The sequence below is a fragment of the Neofelis nebulosa genome, chromosome 8 (assembly GCF_028018385.1).
Source record: "Neofelis nebulosa isolate mNeoNeb1 chromosome 8, mNeoNeb1.pri, whole genome shotgun sequence".
Taxonomy (NCBI): domain Eukaryota; kingdom Metazoa; phylum Chordata; class Mammalia; order Carnivora; family Felidae; genus Neofelis; species Neofelis nebulosa.
The window spans coordinates 67491341-67509875 of NC_080789.1; the positions used below are offsets into that span (position 1 = coordinate 67491341).

General features: G+C 40.4%; 2 protein-coding genes across 9 annotated transcripts in view; one reads left to right on the forward strand and one right to left on the reverse strand.

Annotated features, from left to right (window-relative positions):
• Nucleotides 1-7105, reverse strand: part of PFKM (phosphofructokinase, muscle) — a 43899-nt gene extending 36794 nt beyond the window's left edge. For both annotated transcript variants that reach the window (XM_058742967.1, XM_058742969.1), the window contains exons 1-2: nucleotides 7015-7105; nucleotides 6241-6363 (exon numbers count right to left, since the gene is read on the reverse strand). In XM_058742967.1, coding sequence (XP_058598950.1) covers nucleotides 6241-6363; nucleotides 7015-7096 — 205 coding nt within the window. In that variant the 5' untranslated portion in view covers nucleotides 7097-7105. The remainder of the gene's footprint in view (nucleotides 1-6240; nucleotides 6364-7014) is intronic.
• Nucleotides 7106-7937: 832 nt separating this feature from the next.
• Nucleotides 7938-18535, forward strand: part of SENP1 (SUMO specific peptidase 1) — a 53683-nt gene continuing 43085 nt past the window's right edge. The window contains exons 1-6 of one of the 7 annotated variants that reach the window (XM_058742976.1): nucleotides 8462-9005; nucleotides 12164-12211; nucleotides 13434-13535; nucleotides 13674-13804; nucleotides 15763-15847; nucleotides 16707-16748. In XM_058742976.1, the coding sequence (XP_058598959.1) occupies nucleotides 13691-13804; nucleotides 15763-15847; nucleotides 16707-16748 (241 nt within the window). In that variant the 5' untranslated portion in view covers nucleotides 8462-9005; nucleotides 12164-12211; nucleotides 13434-13535; nucleotides 13674-13690. Of the gene's footprint in view, nucleotides 8426-8460; nucleotides 9061-12163; nucleotides 12212-13433; nucleotides 13536-13673; nucleotides 13805-15762; nucleotides 15848-16706; nucleotides 16749-18535 lie in introns of those variants that run through there. The other 6 variants (XM_058742973.1, XM_058742970.1, XM_058742974.1 and 3 more) reach the window with 6 other exon arrangements.

Sequence of the window (18535 nt, forward strand, 5' to 3'; positions counted from 1 at the left end):
CATATTCTTGATACTAATTTTCAGAGAACAGGAAGGTATTTAGAAGGTCCTCTTGGACTTCACAGAACTCTCCAGATACCAGTTAGCTACTGAGATGTTGGCATGAAGTCTAGGCAGAGAGTAGGTGCAAAAATTATAGTTACTATAAAAGAAGGCATTCTGGAGGAGAGAAGTGTCCAAAGATGTTTAAAGACAATTATGCAACACCTAGATAGGAAGGGCACTTCAATAAACCAGCTGAAGTATTCTAAAGTATGTGGTTCATATACCCTGACCATTAGCTCTGCTAAGTAGTGGGTAGGTAAATGAAGATATAGAAAGCTTTGGACAGTACCCTCCAAACCAGTATAAAGCTAGACATTATTACCAGAAAGTTGAGTAGATCATGAAGACAGAACATCTCTTTGACAATGATTACCTAACGCTGGCACAGATTGAGGGGGGGGGGGCAATAAAGAGGATGATGTATGCCATACTCATGAGCCCATTCATTACCACAAGGATGGTGTCATGACTATGGAATGGGTACAGATCTACATTTAGACCACTGTGATGAGATGATGAAGATGATGTTAAGGATGCTAGTAATGGTGTACCAGGACATTTGGGAATGAGAAGTAGGTATGGCAGTTGTCCAGGTATGACTCTAACCCAGAAGAATAGGAAATAGCATTACTCTAGGTTTCACACATTCAGTCAGCAAATACTGAGCACCTATTACATGGTAGGCACTGTTCTAGACTCAAGGGGATCCAGGATGGAAAAAAAAAAAAAAAAGATCTGTCCTCAGGAAGCTTACATTCTAGTGAGGAAAACAGATAATAAACAAATTAATCAAGTAGTGATAAGTGCTTTGAAGAAAAATAAAGCAGAGCAAAGCAGCAGAGTGACAGGGGCACCTGGGTGGCTCTGTCAGTTGGTTTTGGCTCAGGTCATGATCTCGTGGTTTGTGAGTTCGAGCCCTGTGTTGGGCTCTGTGCTGGCAATGTGGAGCCTGCTTGGGATTCTCTCTCTCTCTGTCTCCCTCTCTGCCAATTCCCTGCTGTACACCTGCTCCCTCTTAAATAAGTAAACTTAAAAAAAAGAAGAAGCAGAGTGACAAAGGTGCTATCTTAAATAGGGTGGACTGGAAAAACCTTGCTGAGATGACATTCTAGGAAAAGGTTTGAACATACAAGAAAGAAAACCATGCTACCTTTGGAGGAACAGCTTTCAGATAGGGAGAATGGCAAATGCAAAGGTTCTAAAACAGGAATAAGGTAGGAGTGTCATACCAGAGGATCACTAAGATTTCCTTTGGACTTGACTCAGAATTGTAAATGGGCTACAATGATGTGGTGGGTTGATGTTGTGAAATACATGCAGCAATTGGGTATGAGCCTCTCTCTGAGTTGGAACATCTATCTGGTCCTCTCACTCCTACAAAACTCCTAGATCTCATGTAGTAATTATCTGTTTCCTTCCACCAGAATGGAAAACTCCTTAAGGAGAGACCCTGGGCATAGACAGTAAACCACTGTCTGCACTGAAGAGTCATCTTTGGCTCTGGCTGGGAGAGGATGACTCCTGGAGACAGAGCAGCCGCCACCAGCCACTGATACTAATGTTTCTGATGTAGGGCACTGGTTTAAGACAATGCCAGTCTAGCAGATTCAGCATCATCTGGATATTTGTCAGAAATGCAAATTCTTGGGTCTGACCTGGAACCTACTGAATCAAAAACTCTAGGGGTGGGGTCTCAGCAATGTGGTTTAACAAACCCTCCAGGTATTCTGATGCACGATAAAGTTTGAGAACAATTGTTCCAAGTGTGGAGGTCTGAGAACACCATCACTTGAAAAATGAACTTGCATGCCAAAAAGGCTTGAATAGGTCCTATGAAGTCATTTTCACCAACTACTATCAAATTCTTGGGAAAGCTAGCTCAGGAAAGAAGTCACAGGTGTCCAGATGACCCCTACTATAGGCTGAAGGCACTAACTTCAAGCCTTGATTAAGGCAGAGGAAAATAAACTCTTCAGCTAAGATATGTAGCCTCAAGCTTAGACCAGATAAACTTTTTCTTTCCTGAAAGAGGTAAGCTTGGGGGGGGGGGGCGGTATCAGAACAGAGAAGACAAATAATAATTACATAAGACAATCCTGGGAGTCTTCCACTTCAGATCTACTAATCCCTCATCAAGCATGTGAAAGGGTTAGATGTTTTAGTAAGCACTATATTCCAAGGAATATATATTTAGTTCTTAAATCTATTTATCTGGGTTGACTTGAGAGGCAGTTTGATAGGGGACCACCCAGAGTAGGGTGGCCTAAGAGGATGCATGAGATTTTCTCTATTAATCAATAAAAGATGGGGGGAAAAAGTGTTCCACAGATCTAATGGTATCCTTGCATATTTGGCTGAAAGAAGAGAATTTGTATGGCTATTTTCTTACTTAATGATCTTCCCAATTCAGTTTACATTTGAAGAGCCCTGAGAGTTTCAGCTTCATGAAAACTTAAGTTCTCTGCAGCTGGTCCTAGAAGGTTGGGACCAGATCAATGTTGAATGGCAACTAGTTGAGACTAAGATGATCTTTATAGAGGCAGAACCCCCACTGATTTTCCTTCAACAAGGGTACAGGTTCTTGGGTCACTTATAACATGGCATCTGTATATGGAGAATCTTGTGTCTGATGCAGAAAACAGTATAACCTGCTTGGAAGAAACTTTGGCTATGGTGACATCTTTACGTATCAGTTGCATTCACAGTGTTGGAGAAACTTTGCATCCTGGTCTGCATAAACCAGGGCGTGAGTGGGTTTGACGGTCTCACTGTTAAAAGAACAGAATGATGGGGGGAACCTGGGCAATGCTGGTGACAGGTAGCCTAACTGAAGTGAGGAATCTGGTAGTAGGGTCTTACCCTTCCAAGGAGAAGTGGTAACACAGGGGCAGATGGGTGTAACACAACTATCTTGGCATGCTCCCTCATTTGCAGCCCGATACGTAATCATCTCAGGAGTCACAGGTTACTAAGGCCGGCTGTCCATCAGTGAACAGGAGTGGTATATGCAGAGGAGAGGCTCTAGGTCTAGTGGGCAGCTGGATCCGCTGGACCAGAGTCTGGCCCACAAAGCTACCTGCTGCCCATGAGCCATTCTGCTGGAGATGATGGTCTTACACTCTCGGCTCCCCGGGAATTCTAACCACCATTCTTTGTAAAGGTTAGGGCCTAGGTGACTCACTCCTTTGCTGTGCCCCAGTGTGGGAACCAATGGCTTCCCTATGTTAGGAACTGACCCGCTAAAGGCCAGAAACACACACACACACACACACACACACACACAGCCTGCCTCATCATAGTACAGGCAGAGCTGTCTATTCTAATGTGCAGGGATTTGGAGAAAATAGTAACTGCAGCTGCTTCCCTGCCAAGTGTGAGATTAGAAACAAAATGTGTTCCATTTTTCTTCAGGATTAGAGCTCAGCATGTCCACATATAGCTTCACTTGGGGCAAGAAGCTGACCATCCTAGAAGGAGTCCCTATGCATTCTTCAGGCTGGCAGCGGCAGCAGCAGAGGGACGCCAGGCCAGGTTTGGGGGGTGTTTTGGCATCAGTAGCTCTGGGCTCACCTCTGCCAACCATGCTATTTGATGGCATGATTTCCTCACTCATGCCCTACGTGAGGAATGGAGCAAGGCAGTGACATTTCCCATCCCACCAGATCAGGTGACCACTCTTGCCCCCTCCAATTCATCTTCAACCCAGGGGCCAGACCTGTCACTCTTCAGTGATTTGACCTAGAAGACATAGCATGATTTGGCTCTTATACTATCCTTATAGTTCACTCTCCAGCTACTCTTCCCTCACCCAAGTTCTACTGGTCTTCTCTATTCCTCTAATGAGCCAAACTCCTTCTCAACTCAGATTCTACTGTCCTCTTTCCCAAAAAGCTTTTCTACCCCCTCTTCCTGGCTAAGTCACACTCATCTTTCAGGACTTCCTTAGAAAAGGTGTTTCCAACCTCTCAGGCCAGGTTAGGTGCCCTGTTTTTACATTCTGTGATATTATTGTTTTCCATGGTACTAGGGCCATTCGAATAATCCCGCTGTGTGTGATTATGTGATTACTTCTTACTCCCACAAGACTAAAACTTCATGCAAGTAGGCAACGTACTTGTTTTGTTTGCTGCTTTATTCCCAGTGCCAATTATAGTGCCGGACATAGTATACGCTCGACCAATTTTCTTGGAAGGAATAAAAAGAAGGAGGGAAGTAGAGAAGGAGGAAGAAAAGGAGGAAGGGAAGAAGGAAGGAAGGAAACAAAGGGAAGCAGGCAGGGAGAGAGGCAGATAAGGAGGAACAGAGGTCCCAATATTGATTCTTCATCTCCAGTGGGAAAGCTGGAAGGATTCACTGTAGCTCTTACCTGGGGTCTCAGTGCTTAAAGGCAGAAGTTAACATCAGAATTTTTTTCCATGGGATAATGCTGAGTTCAAACCACAGAAGCAGGTCCAAATGAGCCATCAGAGCTAAGGGGGTCTGAAGCGAGTATTAGGTATAGAGCAAAATGAGAATGAGAAAAGTAGGGAAGATAAGGGAATAAGAAATAATCTATACAAATTCAAGGAACTGTAGGACAAGGCCACCAGCTGGGCTTATTTCTTATACCTAACAGCTGTTTATGGATGGGCAAAGCAAGTCTGATTAAAGGGACACAGACCCCACATCGTTGTCATATATAGATACATATTACTCCAAAGTCTTCATAAGTTGATATTCTTGTGTATAAACCATTTTCTTGTGAGTATGGTTAACTCTAGGTTCACTTATGAGACTGAATTAAGCTATAGTTTATGCATTTCAAAGCTTAGGACTGGCTCTTGGGCCATAGTGCCCTGCCTACATGGTGCCCTGCTAGAGTTCAGTGAAGCTCTGCCTAAGCAGTCAGTTGGTCCCTCCCTTCCCTACATCTCTGTGGCATCCTCTTTTGAAATTCAACATTTTGAACCAAAGGTATCCAGCCCTTCACTTACTTACTTCACTTACTCACTCACTCATTTCAAACCAAAGGTATCAAGCACTTCACTTACTCACTTACTCAAAACTATCAAGCTCTTCACTTAACTCCCTTCTTGATCAGAGGCTCCTGGGGGAAAGGGAAAATGCTAGTTTGTGTTCACAGCTATTGAGCCTAGAATAATGACTTTGAATAGTAACTGCTCAAAAGATTATTGGATAAATGCTGCAATATATTTCACAGGTGCTGAGAGTAATTATTCCAATGAATTTAAGTTCTTGAGGAAGATCACTTTAGACTTGAATTTCTTCCTGAAATATAAGGAGTTGGACTAAACAATCTGGACTAAATAATCTGTCAAACTGTAAACTATTAGAAAAATGACAAGGTTATGTCTTATATGTATAATTTGTACAATGTCTCTATCATTTCTAGTCTATTTTGGGGCACATGTGGGAATGCAATGTTTGCAGTGAACTGACTCCAATATAGATGTATTTCATTTGAGAGGAAACCTAGGGATGTGTTTCCAATGTTTCATATAAATTGTGAGTTACACACTATTTAAAATATACAACAGTGGGGCGCCTGGGTGGCTCAGTCGGTTGAGCGTCCGACTTCGGCTCAGGTCATGATCTCGCGGTCCGTGAGTTCGAGCCCCGCGTTGGGCTCTGTGCTGACAGCTCGGAGCCTGGAGCCTGTTTCAGATTCTGTATCTCCCTCTCTCTGACCCTCCCCCATTCATGCTCTGTCTCTCTCTGTCTCAAAATTAAAGGTTAAAAAAAAATTAAAATATACAACAGAAATTTGTTACTAAATGGATTCCTAAGGTGAGTATTTTTTACAATATTTGGAATCACTTTGCAATATAATAACTCCTTTATATAATCCATTGAGTTTCACATTTTTACATATCCAGGTTGCTAATAATAGTCTAAACTAGATTAGTGCCTTACAGTTATGAGCCAGTTGAATTACTATTGACTAAATTAAGGTGTTCTTCATAGAGAGAACTGTCCCTCTTTCTAGTTTCCCAGATGATCTCCTACTTTCTCTATGTCCCCTCCACACACACACACACACACACACACACACACACACACACACTTTCTCCCTTGTGTCTTAATTCATATTTCAAATTTGGTAGTTGTATCCTAATTTATAATGTATGCATGAACTTCATTTTCCAACACTCCTTTCCACCTCTCCCCACCCCCTTGTTTAACTACATGCCTCACCAGTTTTCAAAATAGGTATGCCTTCCACAGTGTCTGGACCATCCGTAGCATGTAGATACTTCATGTTGTCTATCTCAGGTGGTGGCTTTTGTATGAGCATGCTGGAAGTTGAAGCTTCTCCCCCTGAAAAGCAGTATCTCTAGGTTACTTGAGGTTATTCTAAAGGTGGGATTCAGGGAAGGAAGTGCTACTTATTCTCCTTCATTTTCTCTGTAACTCTCAGCTGTCCAGGGCCTTTTTTCCATAATTCAGTGAAAAATTAGAGAAGTGATGACTTTTCTCAATATTATCTTACCTTAAAAAGGTTCTACTCCTTTGACATAAATGAGAGAAAAGCAGAACATATCTCTAGATACTTTGAGAGTGAGATGTAATAGAAAGCCATTTTTCTTTGGGACTCTATCTTATAGGTTTTAGAGTATCAATGACAATTGTAACCAGAACTCCCACAGATTAGCCCAGAAAGGTTAAAATAATTCACAAAGGACAGAGAAATCAACTACCAGGTCATGTGTTATAAATTTTGTTCTTCCTTAACTCCCAAGTCCTCCTTACCTGCCTGGGCCTATTTCCACATATCAGACCAAAATCTCAGCTGATACTTGTGCAAGGAAGAGACATGACTCAGTGACAAATATTTTACTATAGTGGGGATGGAATAAAGTCAGTTGACCCCTAAAGCCTACATTCAGACTAGTAAGTTTTACATCCTGTATCGAAATTCCTGCAAGAGAACCCATTTGTCACTGGTGTATAATCAGGAGACAACGGTACCTGTGCTCTGAGGAGTCCTGACTAACCCGCGAGATTGAATCACACACATGAAAAATTTCAGATGAAATTCCTCCTTATGCATGGCTGTCTCCTAGAAATAGAGACGGAGTTTAATCCATATGAACAGATCTATGGAATGATTTAAGATGGACAAAACTGATATGGATCAGGTATGCCCAATACTACATGACAATATGTAGTATCAGCATATGAAGTGATGCAAATAATCTACTTTTATGTATTTGACAGGGCAAGATCTCCTGAATTCAGCAAGCATCTCCTTTTTTCCAGAGTAGGTAAGAGGCTGGGGCCTACAGAGACTCCCGTTCTTTTAATAAAGTCAGAGCTCAGACTTCTGAGGTCTAGAGGGTCTACTCAGAAGCATTTCTCCAAGCCTTCTAGACAGGGCCTGAGTCCAGAGGCCAAGTTGAAGGACTTTGTAAAAAGTCTGAATGAATAAACATATTTCTTCCAATTATTTATTTATTTTTTTTTTAAGTAGAGCACAGATTATATGTTAATCCATTCAGTCACAGGAGCAACACCAGGGCCATTTAGTTCTTCAGAGGGCAGACTCCTGGATCCTTTTCTATTTTTACTCAGAAAAGTAGGTCTTTGGTGGACCGCCAATAGCTTTCCTCACACCTCTCCCTATGTTTCAAACTCTTCCAGAGGTCTGTAAAGTGCCACAAGTTTCCAGAATCTAACTTAAACTAATCCCAAACTGCTTTTTTTTTCTTCTCCCGAATGGCCAATCAAGCATGATGTAGTGCAAAGACTACAGGCCTGCAAATTAAGAAACGTGTTTCCTAGTCCCAGATCTCCCATGCACTTTATAACTTTGGGAAATGACTTCACTTCCCTGAAACCGTTAGATGAAGATATTTCCTACAAGCACTAACGTTCCGTGATTCTCAATGAAACACGGTATAGAGCTCGAGTTAGCTCTCAGGTCCACATCCGTCAAAGTGGCCACAAGTTTCCTCCGATTGACGGCCACAGCAAAAAGCTGCCATGGAAACCTGAGCGAGAGCAAAAATCGCCAAGCGGAACCAGAAGACGGCGTGCAAGGGGATCGAGGGAACAGGAAAAAGCGAAGGACGACGGGCACACTAACAGTAATCCGAGAACGAGAACGGGAACGAGAAAAAATCCCAAACTGAAAGGGGAACAGGGAAATTATGACTTCAGCCTTAGATGGTCCCCGGGCTTCTCAGGCCTGGCCACACTGCGCAGGCGTCCCCCGAGTCCTCAACTCTGCTCTTTGACCTCCCGCCCCACCCCCGCCCCTCCACAGCCACCGGACGGCTCTTCCGGTGTTGTGGAGGCTGTTCCGGTTCGCGGCGGTTCCCGGGTTTTGCGTTCCGCGCCCGGCCGGAAACCCCTTCGCATAGCAGCCGGTTCCGGTTCGGTGAGTGGCGGCGGGAAGCTGGGGGAGGGGTGAGGATGGAGGGAGCCTGGGCCGGGAGGCAGTGCCGGTCCGGGCCCAGCGGCCTGGGTTGGGCTGGGCGGAAGCTGGGAGGGCTGTGGGGACGGCGCTTTTTCCTCTGCCCCGCCCCCTGGGACCACCTCCCCTCCCCCCGGCTATCCACCGGCCGGGATGTGGCCGGCGGCCGTTAGTTAGGCTTCCCGAGGCCGTTCCTCCAGGCCTCTTTCTCCCGGGCCGGCGAGAGGCCGTCTCCCTTGTCGTTACCACAGGCCCCATCTCGGCGCCCAGCCCTCCTGGGGGCAAAAAGGCCGGTTGGGATTTCGGGGCTTTCCCGCCTGAGCAGGGTCTTCTCTCACGGGAAAGCTGTTTTCACCGGGAAGCTCAGCTTTCTGTTACACCTGCTTCACCTCCCGCCTTCCTTGAGACCTGAGTGATATTTCTCGACTACTTCTGCGTCTCACGTAAACATTTCTCCAACTCTTTTACTCTGTGGTATCTCCCTGAGACGTGATATCGCTAGTGTGCCACCACCAGAAAGAAACGTCTGGACCCTCCTGCCCAGGTTATGAAAACCCCCTTAACTGCCACGGTTTGCTTACCTGGCTCATCGCCTCCTGGTAATTCCCTTGAACCGTCTCTTTCTTGGTGTGCCCTAACGTGGTCTCTCTGGATATATGCCCGGCTTCTCTTCAGTTTGTTGATTTCTGTTTATCGGTGCCTTTGCAGTATTTTCACTTATCTCGTTGGCAATAACTTACTCCTTTATCACTTTCAAGTCAGCCTTGTTGAGGTCATTTCACTTCACGTTTGGTACACTTATTTGGGGGGGTGCTTATAAAATTTATATAAAGCCTTATATAGGCTACCACTTACTTTACTTCGCGTCTTTGTTCTAATTGGATATTCTGAATGGAGTGGATCACACCATCTCCTCAGTTTTTGTGGAGCTAGTTGGTGTCACGGGCTCCTGTTGAAAGGTAGATTCCACAGAATTTGGAATTACAGTTACAGTGAAACCTTCCTCGTCTCTTAAGCATGATCCCTGAATCTTCTTCCAATTTAGCGATCCCTTTTTCCCCTTTAGTCCCAGTCTGGAAGCCTCATTTCATTTTTCTCTTGAGAAGTCTCTTTCATTCCCCCCCCCCCCCATTCCAATTCATCCCGACTGCAGACATGGTCTTCATGTCACCCATCTGATGAGTTAAGTCTAGAGGGAGCAAATGGATTAAAAAACAGGTTCTGCCACTTCAGGCCAAGGTGATGTAACTCGACTACTGCTTTGAAAGTCTTTTCTTTACCTGACTCCCACGCCTCCTACCAATTGCACTGGCTTTATTTTCTTGCTATGAGGATCTTTTTATGGATCTGTTTTCCCCCCAGTTGACAGTGTTTCAGCAGCAGAGACCATTTCTTACTCATCTTTGTATTCCTAATACCTTGTATGTAATTGGTGCAGAGTAAGTGTTTGTGTATGAAAGGAATTGAATACTCAGTGTTTTAAGGCGTTACAGTGTTGAGGTGTTAGAGTCTAACTGGGAGAGATGGCATGTGAAAATAGGAGAAACACAAGCAAATACGTGGTGTATACTACGAACTGTATCATATACATATCCAGAGTTCAGACTAGAATGATTCACTTGGTCATTTCCATATTTCCATTCCCTTCTCATATCATAAATTATTCTAACCCCATTTGGTCCTGGATAAAGCTAATCGCCTCTCCTCAAGTAAATACTTTCTAGTAACTTCATTGTGGCTCTAAACATTCTCTTTTATAGTCACCTGTTTGCATGTAAGCTTATACATGTTTTGCCATACTTGTTACATTTTGTTACTGTCAGGACTTCGCCATCTTTTTTTTCTTTCAAATTTCCTATTGTTTTGTGTTCAGCTATTGACTTCACCTGAATAGCTGTAATAGCTTATATTCTTTTAGTAAATTAAATGAACAATGTGAACTAGGAAATATTGTTTGAATACTTTTTTAAAAAGTTTATTTTTGAGAGAGAGAGAGAGAGAGAGCACGTGAGCTGAAAAGGGGCAGAGAGAGAGAGGGAGAGAGAGAATCCCAAGCAGGCTTCGCACTTTCAGCGTAGAGCCTCACAAACCGTGAGACCATGACCTGAGCCGAGATCAGGAGTCTGACACTTAACCGACTGAGCCACCCAGGCACCCCGGAATACTTTTCTTAAAAGGCAAAAAAATCTTAGGGTTACAAGAGTTTGGTGGCATTAACGTTTCCAGATCCAGCATTTCATGTTGAATCTTGGAGTAAGATATCCCTACTTCTAACGTAAAGGCAAATGGCAAAGAGAAAGTAACATAAGCACACTGAAGAAGCTGGATGCATTTGTGTTACAATGTAAATGTGGGGCTTTAATTATTAATGTGGAACCCAGGGGATTCTGCTTTATTTAAAAAGGAAGAAGAGGAAAGAATACCTGGAAAATTTCCAGATAGAAGCCTTTTGTTAGGTTGAGCATTTGGAAATATATTTGAAGCCTGAATATAAGGCTTAAATTCTTTGGGAACCCTCCCCAGCAAGACTGGGTAATCAGATGATTGCTCTGCTTAGTCTGTAGCTATGCCAAGAAAAGCTCAAGCAGGCTTCCTTTGTGCCTGCATTTCATTATTGTGACCGTAAGGAATACCTGTTATCATCATCTAGCCCTTAGTAGATTGAAGCCCTGATATTGCTAAAGTTGATGAAGTTGATTGATAAGGTTGATGACAAACTAAAGTTGATGATATGCTCAATCTTTTTAAAATATGGTGGGGCGTCTGGGTGGCTCAGTTGGTTAAGCAACTGACTCTTGATTTCAGCTCAGGTCATCTCAGAGTCCTGAGATCGAGCCCTGCCTTGGGCTCTGTGCTGGGCATGGAGGCTGCTCTGGATTCTTTGTGTCTCCCTGCCCCTCTCCTGCTTTTGCATGCATGCATGTGGACTCTTTCTCAAAAAAATAAATAAACTTTAAAAATTTGGTAATGAGATTATGACGGTAATAAGTGTGACTGCTACCATCCCTAGTCTCCTCTTCAATCTGCCAAGAAGCATGGGTGCCAAGGACATGTTTATTAACCTAGTTCCACACAGTTAGGCTTTTAACTTCCTTTTTCTGGGAAAATTGGATACATCAGAGGAGAAAATTTCATGTAGGTAAAGGGGCTTTGGTTTGTAGCAGTTTAATTAATGATGGGAGAGAAAGTACTTTAGTACAATTGGGAAATATTCCTTGATTGTTCTTAGAGTGTCAGTAGCTTTATGTTTGGCCACTGAGTAAAACTTCTAGAAAAGAAGTCTAACAGGACCACCACAAGATCTATCACTTTTTAATTAAATGGTTTAGCATGAGGTAATAAAGGAACGGTTTGTGAAGAATTTCCAGGTTGTAATTTCAGTTCAGTCACTAACTTTATGACCATATATATACAAATCAATCTTTAAGGTTTGGCACTCCCAATTTGCTTCTTGCTGTAATGTTCTGTCATTCTGTGGGTAGTCTGTAATTGCTGTCTAATACAGCTCAGGTTCTGGAAATGTTTCAAATTGCCTCCGGTTAGTTTTAGTGTCTGTTTTCTCTATCAAGTCATCTCTTCTTACCATTTTATATTTTTCTTTCCTAAGAACACAAATGTCACTTTGAATGGCTTCCTATTCTACAATTGTATGAAAGAGGTGTTCCAGTATGTCACATTTCCGTTTTCTGTCTTCTTTTATAGAACTTTGTATCTTTGCTAAAGTCAGTGATGTGAAAAGACCTGACATGGGTAAGTCTAACTCTGAAGTAGTAATTGAGTCTTTTAGTTACTCTGATTAGTTAGGTTGGAATGAAAAAATGTTGTTGTTTTGTTTTGTTTTTAACATTTTCAGTATTTGCATCTTTGTGCTTAGTAATAATCTTAAGAGAGATCTCAACTTAATTATGTAATACTGTAATACTAGACAATACTCTTGGTTGAGACATTGTTTATAGCATCATTTGGAACCATTTTCTCATTCATTGTATTGAAAAAGCCAAATACACACTAGCAAACATTTACTATGTGCCAGGCCCTGTTCTGAGTACTCAAAATATATTAATTCATTTAATTTTTTACAACTGTCTTACAAGGGTGTTTAATATCAACAAGGAAAGTGAGACACAGAAGTTAAGAAACAACTATAACTGGCAGAGCCAGAATATAAACTCAGGCAGCCTGGTTTCAGAGTCCCTGTTCTTTTGTACTATGTTATACCACCATCTATGGGATAAATAATTTGATTAGGGTAAATTTTAAAATTTCACTTAGCTGGTAACATTGAGAATTCACTATGAATGCAACATTTTGCATTATTCATAGTTCTTCATGTCTAGAGAGGGGATCCATACAAGGTCAGGACTAGTAGCCAATTAGGAATAGGTTGAACAGTCTATACAGTTAGATCTTACACATCTTATAACATCTCACGTGCTCCTTTTAGATTCACATTAGTCTTCTCTCTTGTTTCTGTTTTTTCCTTTTGCTTAGTCTACCGTCTCTCTTACCTGGTCATTTGTTTCCCTTTTCTCTAATTGCTGATGTCAGTGTAAGTCACTGAATTCTGTCACTCTCATTTGCTTCTATTCTCTTACATTAACAAAGGTCTCAAAGATGGTTATAAAGCAAGGTTCTGCCACAGTATTATAGTAATTGAGCTGATATCTGTCAAGAGCCATATGTATACATTATACTTTTTGCAGAAAAGACAGTTCAGGTGGATTCATTTTTAAGCACTTTTTGAGTTAGACAAAGGAAATAAACAGTTATTAACTGTTTTTGAGTGTTTGTTTTTGAATGATGAGTTTTTTTCCCTGTGTGTGTGTGTGTGTGTGTGTGTGTGTGTGTGTGTTTTAAGTAATTACTTCTTTTCTAGTTAAAACATTCAACATTTCTTTAGGGGAAATTTAATTTTTTAAGGAAACTTTGAATTAAATGTGGTTTGTTGTTTTTTTTTTAAATACTTGTATAGGTTTTGAACTGTTTGGCAGATGATCTCAGTCAATTCCAAATGAGCCAATTTCTGCACACGGGCCTCTTTTTGACAATGACATTTTGAGATTGCTGGCCAATGGTTAGTTATGAAAGAGGTTTTATTTGACTATAGAGCTGTTCTTTGGGAATCATTTTTATTAGGTGAAAAGATTTGTGCATAGGAAGGTAGTTATTGAAGAATTCTATGACTTGAACTAATTTTGGGTTCTTTTCGCAGATGATATTGCTGATAGGATGAGGATGGATGCTGGAGAAGTAACGTTAGTGAACCACAACTCCTTATTCAAAACCCATCTCCTGGGACAAACAGGTTTTCCAGAGGACCAGCTTTCACTTTCCGACCATCAGGTTAGGAATAATTTTCTTCCCTTATGTAATGAATTATTTTGGTTTCAGTTTTCATCTAATATAATTTAAATGCCATACTCAAAAGGACGAATGTATATATAAACTTTTTAGAATTGGTATTTCTGCTGTTCTGAATTTTGTTTGATATATTAAAGTTAAAACAAGAACCAGGCTATGTATGAGTTCTTTGAGAACTGTTTATTTTAGAAAACATTTTATTCCTATGCATATTATAATCACGAAAACACAGGTCAGTGTTCTTTTAAACTAGTGTCTTAAAATTGTTGGGATTAAATGGGCAATTTGTAAATATTCAGAGGCTCTGAGATTTCCCACTGCTATAAAAAGTGTAGTTTCTCAAAGGACCAGCAACAACAGCATCCCTTGGGAGCTTGTTAGAAATACGGAATCTCAGGCTTCACCCTAGACCTCCTCAGTCAGAATCTACAGTTTTAAGACTTTTTATCTGATAAAGAGAAATACCATGTGAGCCAGTAATTCCTCTACTGGGTATTTACCCAAAGAAAATGAAAACACTAAATTAAAAAGATGTATGCACCCCTGTGTTTATTGCAGCGTTATTTATAACAGCCAAAATATGGAAGCAACCTAAATGTCCATTGATAGATGAATGGTATACATATACAAATGGAAAATTATATAGCATTTAAAAAGGATGAGATCTTGCCATTTGTAATAGCACGGATAGACCTAGAGAATATTATGCTAAGTGAAATAAGACTGAGAAAGACAAATATAATTTAGCTCATATGTGGAATCTAAAAAACAAAACAAATAAATGAATAAACAAATAACAGAATAAGATTTATAAATACAGAGAACAAACTGATGGTTGTAGAGAGGGGAGTGGAGCAAAATGGGTGATGGTGAGTGGGAGATAGAGGCTTCCAGTTATGGAATGAATAAGTCACAGAAATAAAAGGCACAGCATAGGGAATATAGCGTGACAGATGGTAGCTAGATTTGTGGTGAGTATAGCATAACACATAGAAAAGTTGGATAATTGTGTACACCTGGAACTAAAATGAATACTTTTTTTTAAAAAGGAAAAAAATCTTCAGCTGGTTTATTTGCACATTAAGGTTTGAGTAATAAAGCAGTTTTTTTTTTTTTTAACGTTTATTTATTTTTGAGACAGAGAGAGACAGAGCATGAACGGGGGAGGGTCAGAGAGAGAGGGAGATACAGAATCCGAAACGGGCTCCAGGCTCTGAGCTGCCAGCACAGAGCCCGACGCGGGGCTCGAACTCACGGACCGCGAGATCGTGACCTGAGCCGAAGTCGGCCGCTTAACCGACTGAGCCACCCAGGCGCCCCTAAAGCAGTTTTTCTCAGTAGGAAAGCCATTACTAATATGGATGAGACAATTCTTTGCTGTGTGAATCTTTTCCAAGCATAGCAGAATGTTTAGCATTCTTGACACTTGGGCACTAAATGCCTGTAGTATCTGCCCCCAATAATCATTTTTAATAATTTAACTGAATATATATCCACACATTTCCAGATTGGTACTGGGGTGCAGTACCAATTAAGAACTAAGTACCCGATTAAGTACCCGATTAAGAACTTCTGTATGAAGTTATCAGAAGATTCCAAACAGGTACATTTTGTCACCCCCTTTGATAAATGATACAGCTGGCTTGCAGAACAGGATATACCACATGCATATTTACCTTCTAGTGAACATCCTTTGCATTAAGTTGTGTAACAGATACTTTGCCCATTTTTCCCCTTGAAGCCTCAGTAGTTCCATCAGATTGTTTATGTATTTTTCTTTCTTATTAGTACATAGTACATTTATAGTATATAAAAATACAATTATATTGAATTCTGAAATATGTCATAATCTTGTTTAATGGTACATTTTTCCTAGTATAAATTTTTATCCCATTTTATTGTAAAAATATGACTTACGAAAAATCTTTTGCTTTGTTTAGATATTACCTTCCAGGGAAGGAAATTTGGACCGATTTTATACATGTTCTACAAGAAGTGCAGCTTATAATCCAAATTATTATTCAGGTATGACGCATTGCTTGGAGTCAAGGCATTTATACCATTCAGATTTCTTCCTAGCAAATTGTTTGTGTTTACTATCTCTAAAGTGAAAACATTGTCAAGAGCAAAATTGTATTTTCTCCCATAAAACATCACTGTGTGTGTGAATGGGGAAGGAGCATTGCTATAATACTTTACTGACCTAGTCTCAAACCACATATTTTTAATGAAAAAGTTTTTTTTTAATCCATTTCCTTACTTGTTCATTATGTCATTGTGAAAAGCAGTACAGCTTTGGTTTTGGCTTTTTTTTTTTTTTTAATATGCATATATGATGTAAAGGATATTTGTTTTGGGTGGATTTAAAGCACAGAGCTAGCCTATTTATTTTGCTTGAAATCATGAATCCTAAAAAATTATTTCTACACAAGCTTGTCCCTCCATCAGGGCAGGAAATGTTAACTACATGTTTCTGTCTAGCACCTGCCACAGCCATGCTTGCATATTCAAGGGCTTGCCTATTCAGCTTGTGATCCATGACAGAAGTCAGCATTCTCTAGGCTATTCCTAGTCCTTGGCCTGCCTGACTTTCCATCTGCCCCCTTCCTAATGTTAGGACTTACAGACTTACAGTTATCTTCTGGCTCTGTCTTGGGGAAACTAAGAGGTTTTTGTTGGTTAGCTTCCTGGCACTACAACCCAGGAAGATGATGGTGGTCTTCCCATGTCTTTTCACTACTAATTCTTCAATCTCCTCACCTTACCGCAAATATGGGAATACTAGTAATACCATTGAACCTGCCCTAATGGGATTTTTATAAGGATAAATTGAGATTATAAATATGAAATGCAAATAATAATTATTGTTATTTGGCTTCCTCAGGATTCTTTGTCAGCAAGATGAGATCTCCTCCCCTAAAAAGACGTTAGTATGATGATCTTTTTAGATTTATACTATATTTAAATGTCATTTAGGTGGGTGGTACTTTACCCTGGGCTCTGGATTTCCTCTCCTGGTATGGGAAATGGTCTCCACATAGTGTGTGCATAATTTGTATGGAAAAATCAGTTAACTGGCTCAGAAAGTAACTCTGCCATCATTATTATTGGAAAGGCCTTTCTGATGAGCAGAGAGCCTGAAATCTGGTTGGACAGCTCATTCTAGGGGAAGGACAGTTGAGTGGATAATGAAATGAGATCATTAATGAAATGAGATCATTAGTATTTCAATTTGAACTCAGGCTGTGTTTGCTTGTAATTTCATATGTTGATTTTCCATTGGGTAGAATATTTGCTTGTAGTTTAAAATAATTGCTTAATAATAAACAGTTACATAAAATTATACTCAAAATCTGCTGACCATAACAACTCAACTCTGGCCTTTTCTAATTTTTATCTGTGTACATACTTGGTATATACATCGTATGATTCAATACATGTAATCTTTTTTAGCCCATATATTTTTATTTTTACTTTTCCATCTGTTTACATGTTATTCTTTGTATCTACCTTTTTATGCTCATTTCTAATAATCCATGGGACTGATATGCAGATTCACAATACTTTATGTACATTTCTAAAATCCAAAAAGCTCTGAAAACCAAAAATTATTTTCTTAATTCATTTGGTATCAAAAGTGACCTGACCTGAATTAATTCCTTGGCAAAACCTACATGAATTGACCTGAAGCTGTTTGTGTCTTTTATTTATCTATAAATATCACTGCAGATATATCACCACACATTTTACTGCAGATCCATCAATATGTTTGATTACAGGGTGCAGCTTCAGATTATACCTTGAAGTGCTACCATAGTATATACCAGGATATCTCTCTAAAATTCCAAAAATTTTAAATTCACAAATGCAGTGGGACCCGAGGGGCTATGAGTTAGGATAATGGGCCCATGCAATCATTTGCTTCATTATTTTCCCTATAGTTTAGGTCCCCTTCACACTTACTGTTTTTAGCTATTGTAAATAATAAGACTTAAAAACATCTGTATGTATAGCTTTTTTTTTCTTTTTTAAAAAAAATTTTTAATATTCATTTATTTTTGAGAGACAGAGCATGAGCAGGGGACGGGCAGAGAGAGAGAGAGAGACAGACAGAATCTGAAACAGGCTCCAGGCTCAGAGCTGTCAGTGCAGGGCCCAATGTGGGGCTCAAACCCGTGAACCATGAGATCATAACCTGAGCCAAAGTTGGAAGCTTAACCGACTGAGCCACCCAGGCACCCCTGTATAGCCTTTTTTTCTTCTAAATTTCATTAGACCCTTAATATTCACAAAGGATATATCTGAGATTATCTCAAATCCTCATGTTCTTGACTGTGGTGATATTTGGCCAGATTCTTGGCTTTGTACTCAGTGACATGATTCTTGAGAGTTAGATTTTTCCTGTTTGTCCTCATACCATAAATTGATCCTCGTATCAAAATCTTACACTGAAGTTTTTCTCTGTCGCTTGAAGGCCATTTTTTTTTAGGAAAAGCAAAAAAATAACTTCATAACAGTTACTGTATATGTGATGAATAACAAATAACAACAGCCATGTTGAAATGGGGATGCTGAACTATTAGATTCATTCTCTAAATTAAAGCGTGAAGCAGAGGATTCAGATTTGTGCCTACCAAATTTCATCTAATCCCTGACCAAGCAAAGGTATGGCATGTCACAGACCTCCAGGGTTGCTCTCTGACCATCAGAATT